Below are 11,721 nucleotides of genomic sequence, written 5' to 3'. Positions count from 1 at the left end.
GGAGACAAGCAGTCTCCTTTTAAAATGTATTCCCCTACAGATTACAGATTACAAACCCAAAATGTAGTTTGTAACTTAATGCATTAAATTACTTAAAGTGAGTAATGTAATCTGAATACTTTGGATTATTTGATTTGTTGTAGAGAAGCAAAGACGAGGAACATAACGTAACATAAGATGTTTTATCTGCTAAAAGAAAATGAAAAGGCCGAGTCTTTACTCTTACTCTCTTTACTTAACCAGATTAAAACTATTATTGATAGAAGACCTGATTTAGTCCTGGTTTAGTCCTGTTAAATCCTGTTTTAGACCTAGTTTAGACCTGGTTTAGTCCTTGTTCAGACCTGGTTTAGACCTGGTTTAGTCCTGGTTTAGACCTAGTTTAGACCTGGTTTAGACCTGGTTTAGTCCTGGTTTAGACCTAGTTTAGACCTAGTTTAGTCCTAGTTTAGACCTGGTTTAGTCCTAGTTTAGACCTGGTTTAGACCTGGTTTAGTCCTGGTTTAGACCTAGTTTAGTCCTAGTTTAGACTTGGTTTAGACCTGGTTTAGTCCTGGTTCAGACCTGGTTTAGATCTGGTTTAGTCCTGGTTTAGTCCTAGTTTAGACCTGGTTTAGTCCTGGTTTAGACCTAGTTTAGACCTGTTGTAGACCTGGTTTAGACCTGGTTTAGACCTGGTTTAGACCTGGTTTAGTCCTGGTTTAGACCTAGTTTAGACCTGTTTTAGTCCTAGTTTAGACCTGGTTTAGTCCTAGTTTAGACCTGGTTTAGACCTGGTTTAGTCCTGGTTTAGACCTAGTTTAGACCTGGTTTAGTCCTAGTTTAGACCTGGTTTAGACCTGGTTTAGTCCTGGTTTAGACCTGGTTTAGTCCTAGTTTAGACCTGGTTTAGTCCTGGTTTAGACCTAGTTTAGACCTAGTTTTAGTCCTAGTTTAGACTTGGTTTTAGACCTGGTTTAGTCCTGGTTCAGACCTGGTTTAGATCTGGTTTAGTCCTGGTTTAGTCCTAGTTTAGACCTGGTTTAGACCTGGTTTAGACCTAGTTTAGACCTGTTGTAGACCTGGTTTAGACCTGGTTTTAGACCTGGTTTAGTCCTGGTTTAGACCTAGTTTAGACCTGTTGTAGACCTGGTTTAGACCTGTTGTAGACCTGGTTTAGACCTGTTGTAGACCCTGGTTTAGACCTGGTTTAGACCTGGTTTAGTCCTGGTTTAGACCTAGTTTAGACCTGTTGTAGACCTGGTTTAGACCTGGTTTAGACCTGGTTTAGACCTGGTTTAGTCCTGGTTTAGACCTAGTTTAGACCTGTTGTAGACCTGGTTTAGACCTGGTTTAGACCTGGTTTAGACCTGGTTTAGACCTGTTGTAGACCTGTTTAGACCTGGTTTAGACCTGGTTTAGTCCTGGTTTAGACCTAGTTTAGACCTGTTTTAGACCTGGTTTAGACCTGGTTTAGACCTGGTTTAGACCTGGTTTAGACCTGGTTTAGACCCGTTTTAGACCTGTTTTAGACCTGGTTTAGTCCTGGTTTAGACCTAGTTTAGACCTGTTGTAGACCTGGTTTAGACCTGGTTTAGTGTCCGGCAATGAGTGGAATTATTGAGAAAAAAATAGATGAATGAAATGTGAAATCTGCCTCTAAAATCTGCAAAGCAAATTTACCTACGGGTACAAATAAAACAACTTAACCTGACTTTAAAAAAAGAGGATAAGCCCCAAATATGAAAACAGGAAAATGCCGCCGTGTAATCCATTTATTTCAACAAAGTAACTGTAATCCAATTACCACTCACTGAAACAGTAACTGTAACTGAATACAGTTACTCATAATTTGTACTCTGATTACTAACCTCCGGTACATGTAATCTGTTACTCCCCAACACTGGTGACTGGCAGGTGACAGACCCTCCACTACACAATGCACCATTAAAATGATGTTAATACTTCATCTTTAGTTAAGCGTATTTTAACGGTGATGTGTATTTTTAAACATCTGATATGAAACACCACAAAAGATGTTATCAGGTCATTTCACAGTCAAATGGAGGGGATTTACATGACCTCAGTACACACAGGATTTAAATATTACTACTATTACCACTACTTCCTCTTTTGTAGCACGCCAAAGTATTTACTTAGATAAACTTTATTGATCCACAAGAGAAATGAATTGGACACAAGAGCTCAAACATCACACTAAAATATAATAACAAAGAGTAAAAATATGAACATAAAATCGAACAAAGTGCTATATAAGCCGCAAAGAACAATACAAAAGTAATAAAAATAGCGTACAAAAACAGACAATGATGCAGACAATCCAACCAATTATAATAAATAAATAAAAAGAACTAGAATACAAATAAATAAGGAATAAAATCAAGTTAAAACCAGTTAAAAAAAAGGGAGCCAAACGATGAAATGAGTCTTTAAAAGTGATTTAAAAGATAATGCTGATGGAGCGAGTCTTATTTCCTCAGGCAGATCGTTCTAAAGCCGAGGTGCCCGTGCTGAAAAGGTATCAAAAGTTTTATAACACCTTAATTTTTTAAATAATTTTTCCTCGATCTCGGGAATCGTCGCCAACAAAGAATGTATGGCTCTTGGCTGATTTGCTGGTGCCCAAACTCGCACTTCCGTCTAGTGTATTCTGATTCCTGATTACAGGGTGCGAAACGGAGGCAGACAGCAGTTTCCTCTCCAGCAGCAGAACACAGAATGATGTTTGGAGGCGCCTTTTATTCTTGTCTCACTGATTGGATAAAACTACAACAGCTAAAACAGTGACGGTAAAAATTAACATAAAATTAAACTTTAAATATTGACCTAACCTAACACTAACCCATCCTTCCATCCATCCATTTTGTTCCATTTATCCGGGGCCGGGTCACGGGGGCAGCAGTCTAAGCAGGATACTCCCAGACTTTCTTCACCCCAGACACTTCCTCCAGCTCCTCCGGGGGGATCCTGAGGTGTTCCCAGGCCAGCCCAGAGACATAGTCCCTCCAGCGTGTCCTGGGTCTTTTCCGGGTCCTCCTCCCAGTGAGACATGCCTGGAACACCTCCTGAGGGAGATGCCCAAGCCGGCTGCTGGCTCCTCTCGACATGGAGGAGCAGCAGCTCTACTCCGAGCTCCTCCACTGTGACTGAGCTCCTCACCCTGTCTCTAAGGGAGCGCCCAGACACCCTGGTACACTTGGTCACTACCCAGAGCTTGCCTCACGTGGAGGAGTTCATGTATCTCGGGGTCTAACACTAACCCTAAACCCAAAACCAAATAACTATTAAAACCCAACTATATACATGAAACCCCTAAAACCACACACCAATTTAACTTTAAAACTCATAAACCAATAAAACATAAATAAAAAAAGAGGAAAAGCAGGTAAAAACAACCACAACCACAACAACAACAACATTCATTAAAACACTATAAAATACACTACCACACACACACCTCAACTCTTAAAACATTTCAAAACAGATATATTGCACCATATATTTCACTAACTCAATTTAGGTAATTGGTTAATAATGTCTCCTTTTCCTCCAGGGATCACAGATTTTTAATTAAAGTGCCACTGTGCCTCAGGATTAAAAGCGGTAAAGGTAAAGACAATAAATACATTTTAAAACCAATTATGTGCAATGTCTTTTTAAGTTTAAAGTGCTGTGTGTGATCAAAAGTGCAGCGTTTTTAAAGGTGGGGGTAATAACTTGGTGTATGGAAGGATCCTTCTCCTCCAGACTTTAACACATGGATGGACAATTTGATGAAAATAGTCTCATGTGAGAAATTATTGGCTAAGATGAATGATAACATGGACATTTTTGTAAAATCTTGGGCACCTGTTTTTGATTGAAATGCCTGTGACAGGTTTGACTAAAACACATTTGAAATTGGTGCATTGGGAAAACAAATCTTTGTTTTTGGCCTTTATGGATGTGGGATCGATGTGGCCTTTTTATTTAGAACTGAAATGAATTGTATTTGTAACAGGTTAAACTGAGTGGAAATTAGAGACATGTGGAAGCTTGTCACATGCACTTTCACATTTTTATTTTATTGTTTATTTTTGCTCTGGAGTGCACTTGCATATGCATATGTACAGATAAATTTGTTGTTTTACTCCTTCAGCCCAAAGTAATGTGCTCCTCTTTGTTATGTTATATGGTAAAAATTGTAAAATAAAATCAAAACTTGAATAAAAAAAAAAAAAAAAAGTGCAGTGTTTTAAAGTGTCTTAGTGAAGAGAGAAGATGCCTGTTTGTTACAGTAAATGTACAAGTCAAAATAAAGTAGAAAAATAAGTAAAATACAGTAATAATTATAATAAAATCTCAGCTCGATAAGGAAATCATAAAGGAAAACAGTGCAAAACGTACATGATGATTGACAGGACGGGGGTTATCTGGGGTTATCCATACAGTGAGTTGTTGTTGTTGTACAGTTATGTGGAGTGTTATCTGTTACATGAGGGTGTGCTGTTGTAGGACATGTTATCTGTTGCATAAGGGTGAGTTTTTGTACAGCTGTAGGGAGTATTATCTGTTACATAGGGGTAAAATGTACAGGAATATATCTGTACATTTACCAGTCTCAAAACTTTCACAATCCGTGTATTATTTTGTTTATTCGTTTTTCAAAATATAAAAACAAAAATAAGAATTAAAAAAACAACGATTTTCTTCATTATTTGTCTCCAAAACTAAAATGAAAAAACAGATAATGATTCGTTTTTTCAGTTTTTGATTGGACTGGACTGAAGCAGGAGTGTCGGGACGGGCTCGGAGTTGCGCCCGTGCAGACTTTTGGGTGATCAGGACTGAGACTGGGACCAGACCGAGACCAGAGACCAGGACCAGGACTGAGAACGGTACTGACTAGACCTTGACTGAGACCAGGACTGAGACTGGTTTTGTCCTGGTTTAGACTTGGTTTAGTCCTGGTTCAGTTCTGGTTTAGTCCTGACTTAGACCTGGATTGGTCCTGGGATCAGTCCTGGTTTAGACCTGGTTTACTCCTGTTTTAGTCCTGTTTTGGTCCTAGTTCAGTCCTGGTTTAAACCTGGTTTAGAACTGTTTTAGTCCTGGTTCAGTCCTGGGATCAGTCCTGGTTTATACCTGGTTTCCCTGGGATCAGTCCTGGTTCAGTCCTGGGATCAGTCCTGGTTTGGTCTTGGTTTACTCCTGTTTTAGTCCTGTTTTGGTCCTAGTTCAGTCCTGGTTTAAACCTGGTTTAGTCCTGATTTAGACCTGGTTCAGTCCTGTTTTAGACCTGGTTTAGACCTGGTTTAGAACTGTTTTAGTCCTGGGATTAGTCCTGGTTTATACCTGGTTCAGTCCTGTTTTAGTTCTGTTTCAGTCCTGGTTCGGTCGTGGTTTAGTCCTGGTTTAGTCCTGGATTAGTCCTGGTTTAGTCCTGGTTTGGTCCTGGTTCATTCTTGTTTTTGTCCTGGTTCAGTCCTGGTTTAGACCTGGTTTAGTCCTGGTTCAGTTCTGGTTCAGTCCTGTTTTAATCCTGGTTCAGTCCTGGGATCAGTCCTGTTTTAGACCTGATTTAAACCTGGTTCAGTCCTGGTTCAGTCCTGTTTTAGTCTTGGTTTAGTCCTGGTTCAGTCCTGTTTTAGTCTTGGTTTAGTCCTGGTTCAGTCCTGTTTTAGTCTTGGTTTAGTCCTGGTTCAGTCCGGCATCACAATTTAAGCCACATAAACGGGGAAACGGCCATTATTATCAGTTTTTTCCATTTTTCATTTAAACACAAAATCGAAAAACTGAAAAAAACAAAACAAATCATGATCTGTTTTTTTTTTTCATTTTGGTTTTGGAGACAGAAACAGAAACGCAGCCACCCAGACGCATGTGCCCGTGCGTAACTGTGCGTATGTAAAGAAGGCCGTAGAATAATGATTATAAATAACCCTTTTGAAGCCTCTATAAACGCGTTAGAGTCGCACGAGACTTTGCATATTTTCTTTAAAAGCAAACAAAATGATTCAAATGAGGACCACAATATGAGCCGTGTTTGAGCTCAGACGGCGACAGACTGGCTGCAGCACTGACACAGTATTTGCCGGCCCTTTGACTCCGCCCCCTGTGTATCATTCACTCTGGCCCCTCAGTCCAGGTTTAGTCCAGTTTTTAGTTCCCGTTAAGACCTGGTCCAGTCCTGGTTCAGTCCTGGATTTCCAAATGGAGCCAGTTTTTCTTGGAGCTGTTACAATCCTGGGTTTGCTTGAACAAGGTAACTATTATTACTACTACTACTATTACTACTACTACTACTACTACTACTACACTGGAAAAAACTATATCTGTGTAAGTTAAAATGACTTAAATTAAGAACATTTTACTTTATTTGAGCTGATTCAACTTGACAAGTAAAATTATCTACCAACAGAATAAGTGTGTTTCGATTAGATTTTGTTTCTTATTTTAAGTGCAAAAAGTTGTTGTTTTTCTTTTTTTAAGTGGAGTAAGATGTATTTTCGTATTTTAAGTACAAAAAGTTTTATTCCACTGGCAGATCATTTTGCTTTTCAAGTGAAATTTACTCAAATTGTGATAAAAATTTTGTGAATTCAAGTCATCTGAACTTGACTACATTTTGTTTTTTGCTGTGTACTACTACTACTACTACTACTACTACTACTACTACTACTACTACTACTATTATTATTACTACTACTACTGCTAATGCTAATGGTGGGGACTTGCAAGTCGTGACTTGGACTTGAGTCACCATTTTCACGACTTGACATTTGATAAAATGAACTAAGACTTGGGACTCGACTCGGACTTGAAGGTCATTGACTTGAGAAACACTTCTTCTGACTGTAATGACCTAAGTCTTAGAGTCGGCGTCAGAGCACATCTACTGGAGGGGCGCGGGTCACCAGCAGGGGGGGCACTGCCATTTGAGAAATATTTTAACGCGGTGGAGTCATACACAGCAGACATGCTTCAAACATGTTTTTCTTTAACAGTATTAGGCTAATTATGTGTTGTTATTAGGGATGGGCATGATTAATTGATAATTGATCATTAAGAATTTCATCGATTACATTAATTTTAATCGACAAACCGAATGTAGGTTGCTGTGTGTAGTGTGACCAAACAGGTGTGTACATGTGTCTCTGCATCTGAAGGAGCGAGACACAAACAGTCAGTCAGTCTGCAACGTACTGAAGCATAAATGCGTAATTAACGATGATTTGTACAAGAAATTCCACACTTTCCGTTGCATTCGGGACAAGTGTGAGTCCATGTGCACAGTGTATAAAGTACGAACATATGTTTCGGTGTCCAGTGGGAAAAAGTTTTGCCAGGTGAGAGTCGCTCAATGTCGATGACGATGACCCACCTCCCTCCCCCCGTACGGTGTCCTGGTTCTGACAAACGCAAATCTGGTCACACTAACCTGTATTCTACTGAGTCATGTCTTTTAATCCGACAGAAATTGAACCACATCAGCGACACAAGAGCTGTAGTTTTATCTTCGCTGAGTTTATGCAAATTAGCGATGCGGTTTTAAGTTTAGTTTCTGTGAGAGTTGAACAAAACTGAATTAAACACATTATAATGTCAAACGGGCTGATGTGGCTCTAGAGTCGTTACGGTTTATATGTCATAAAGTTGAATTTATTTATGCAGATTAGTAGTGCAGAGAGTAATAATAATGATGATAATTTTAATATAAAAACGTTAATGATTAATCGATAATCGATTGTTAATTCTTCCGACGATCGATTAAGAAAATTTCATCGAATGCCCATCCCTAGTTGTTATTATAATCATTATTATATTAAGATGATTATTATTAGCTGCAATAGTTGTTGAGGCTGTGTGGTAGACGATACACACACAAGACAATAATAAAAGGTTGAGGTTTATTAAAAAACAATAAGTCCTGCCACTGGTTGTAAACATTAAACAACAGCCTCTCGTCAAAAACACCTCTGAACTAGAAATAGGCACGCATCGGACAGCACCAGGGCTGTAGTGAACGTGGTACACGAGGGTAACGCCGTCCAGTCCTGTCCTATAGAGACCTGAGACTTGAGGGACCGGGACTAAACCAGGACTAAACCAGGACTAAACCAGGACTAAACCAGGACTAAACCAGGACTAAACCAGGACCAGTGGCGGCTGATGGTATAATTTTTGGGAGGGGCACCAAGGGCAAAATTATAAATATATATAATGAATAATATAAGTATTATATATATATAGGCTGTAGTATTATAACAAATACCAGAAACAGACATTTTGGTTAGTATTGGCTGAACAATATCGATCAGAGCACAATGAACAGCCAAGAGCAAACTTTACGCAACAACACAGCGTAACACGCCGCTCACACCCAGACCCAACAACGTCAGTAAAACTACAATAAGAGACATGAACACAGATGCCGCTCCTACAGCACACGACAGAACAACCAGAGCAGCTCCATCATATACACCAGCTCATTTACGCACTATTAACTATTAACACTATAACACTATTTAACTATTAACACTATAACACTATTTAACTATTAACACTATAACACTATTAACTATTAACTATTAACACTATAACTATTACACTATTTAAACTATTAACACTATAACACTATTTACACTATTAACACTATATTAACACTATTAAAACACTATTTAACTATTAACTACTATAACACTATTATACTATTAACATTAACACTATAACACTATTTAACTATAATAACACTATAACACTATTAACTATTAACACTATAACACTAAACTATTAACACTATAACACACTATAACACTATTTAACTATTAACACTATAACACTATAAACTATTATAACAAACACTATAACACTATAACTATTAACACTATAACAACTATTTATAACACTAATAACACACTATTAACTATTAACACTATTTTAACTATTAACACTATAGCTATAACACAAGTGAGGCTCCAAGTTCAGATTTGCCGCAAACTAATGAAAACCAGCCTCTTACCTTCTCCAGAGACTGAAGCAGAATGTTTCCTCTGTCCACTGTCCCACTGGTTCTGTTTCCAAAAGTCTATTGTCCAATATGAAGAGATGAAACTGGTCCAAATCCTGGTCCAGTCTGGTCCGTGAGGCGAGGTCCCGGAGCCGAGTGCTCAGGTCAAACTTTTACACCCAGAAACAAGCGGGCAAAGGCGGATAGAGCAGCGAGCGAGAGCCCCGGCCCGGTGGCGACTGCCCCGGGTCCCAGCGGCGACTGTCCCGAGTCCGGGCGGCGACTGTCCCGGGTCGCGGCAAAGAATGTCCCGGTTCCGGCAGCGGTAGCGACAGCCCCGGGTCCCGGCGGCGGGTCTGTCCGTGTGTCTTTGACTCTGTTCTCGTCATTTCCTGTGTGGAGCTTTAGGCTAAAGTAGCAGCTGCCGCTAATCGTGAAGCTGCTTCAAGTTGACGCAGCAGGTTGACGTGACGTGACGTGAGTGACAGGACAGTTGTCCAATCACATTACACTAAATAAACAGAGACTGTGATGTCATTGATGTCACAGTAAAGTTTGTGCCCTCAGCCCGAAGTGAAATGCGCCAATCAAAATCATTTTAAAATAGTCATAATAACGGCCTGTTGGGGGGTGGGGCACCAGTGGCCGCTAGGGGGGGCACGGCCCTCAAATGCCCCCCCTTGCCGCCGACACCGCTCTAAGATCTTGACAAGACATTTAAAAAGGAAGAATTTGCATTTCTACAAATCTTACATACTCTATAAATACTCATATATAAAAATACTATGATTTTTATAAGTACAATTTATCTTAAAATTCATATAAATTGCAAAAATCTAAGCTAAATTTGGTACTTTGGTACTTGACATGACTTGAAGCTCAAAGCAGACAACTTGGACTTGACTTGGACTTATGGGCCAGTGACTCGAGACTCGACTTGGACCTGCCTGTATTTGACTTGGTACTTGACTCAGACTCGAGTTCAAAGACTTGAGACTTACTTGCGACTTGCAAAATGACGACTTGGTCCCACCTCTGACTTCTACCATAACAATTTCATCCATAAAAAGAGAACAATTTGAATTAAAATGGATAAAACATACGGACATCATTACAAAAGTGGAATGTTCAACAATATGGCATTAAACAATTCTATCTTGTAATTACCATAGACCAGACCTGTCAAACTCAGGCCCGGGGTCCAAATTTGGCCCTCGATATAATTATATTTGGCCCACAAGATCATATCAAATATGAATTAGAGCTGCCTGCCCACTACAGATCTGCTATAGAGACATTATTTATTTAAAATGTTGTTATTATTTTATATTTTGCTTGTTCTGGATTCAATGTTTAAGCAAAACTATTATTAAACATTTAAGTAAATATTTAGTTTGACCCACGACTTTGTCCCAGTTTTTAATTTTGGCCGTTTGTGAATTTGAGTTTGACACCCCTTTGCGTATAAATGGACATACCTAATGTATATTTAACTCATTTCTCTGGAAGACTGGAAACGCTGTGGATGACGTCACTCTCTTAGTCCATTTCCTTACTCAACTGTCCAGAACAATAAAAACATGCAGTGACTGAACCAGGTCCATTTAAAACACTTTAAACTAAACTAAGGTCCTAAACCAGGACTGAACCAGGACTAAACTAAACCAGGTCTAAACCAGGACTGAAACCAGGACTGAACCAGGACTAAACCTAAGGACTTAAACCAGGGAACTAAACTAACCAGGTCTAAACCAGGACTGAACCAGAACTAGTCTAAACTGAACCAGGACTAAACTAGGAAACCAGGACTGAAACCAGGACTAAACTAGGTCTAAACCAGGACTAAACTAGGTCTAAACCAGGACTGAACCAAGTCTAAACCAGACTAAACCACTAATGAAACCAGAACTGAACCAGGACTAAACCAGGTCAAAACCAGGACTAAACCAGGACTAAACTAGGTCTAAACCATGACTGAACCAGGCACTTGTAGGTTGCTTCACTCTTCTGTCCAGTTCATCCCAAACCAGCTCTATGAGTGAAGGCGTACGGAGTTTAAAAACACAGTGGAGCACCTCCTGTATCGCCACGTGACATCACAAGGCGGAACTCAGCCAAAATTTTCAGGGTTTGTGAGTTAAAAAGGTGCGAAAAAAACAAAACAAAACACAACTCCACGTCTGTTTGTGACGAGAAAACAACGTTATGTATTAAAAGATCAAAAACCGGCGCAATATTTTACTTAATATTTATTTATTTTATATTTTTATTTAATATTTGTCCTTCCATTTCTAATCATTAAAAAAATTAATCAGATGTTCGGTTTTGACAGTTACTATTCCACTTCTATCTCTTACTTCTGTACATATTTGTCTAGTCAGGATGTTTAGTTAAAGTGCACTTTGTATGTAAATATTCAAAGTACTTTATGGCTTTATGTAACTGTGTACTTCACTTTATGACCTCAGCAGATGCGCCCAGTCTGTGAGAACTGTTAAAAGTGAAGTACTTTATTTATCTGACCCCCAAAGTACTGCAAACGGAACATGGCTACTAACATCAGAATGTAAATATTTAGTAGTTTCTAAATGTTTATGCAGGTTCATTTACCACTGGTACTACTACAACTAGTACTACAACAACTGCAACTATTACTACAACTACTACAACAACCAATACAACTACAACTATTATTACTACTACAGCTACTACTACTACAAGTATTACTACTA

General features: G+C 39.1%; 1 protein-coding gene across 1 annotated transcript in view; it reads left to right on the top strand.

Annotated features, from left to right (window-relative positions):
* The first annotated feature begins 2,450 nt into the window (after positions 1–2,450).
* ltc4s (leukotriene C4 synthase) overlaps positions 2,451–11,721 on the top strand; it is a 13,212-nt gene continuing 3,941 nt past the window's right edge. The window contains exons 1-2 of the mRNA XM_020930707.2: positions 2,451–2,518; positions 6,036–6,244. Coding sequence (XP_020786366.2) covers positions 2,451–2,518; positions 6,036–6,244 — 277 coding nt within the window. The remainder of the gene's footprint in view (positions 2,519–6,035; positions 6,245–11,721) is intronic.

This window comes from Boleophthalmus pectinirostris, unplaced genomic scaffold (genome assembly GCF_026225935.1).
Source record: "Boleophthalmus pectinirostris isolate CB_2022bp ecotype Guang Dong unplaced genomic scaffold, ASM2622593v1 HiC_scaffold_3, whole genome shotgun sequence".
NCBI lineage: Eukaryota > Metazoa > Chordata > Actinopteri > Gobiiformes > Gobiidae > Boleophthalmus > Boleophthalmus pectinirostris.
This window is presented reverse-complemented; position numbering and strand designations above follow the sequence as displayed.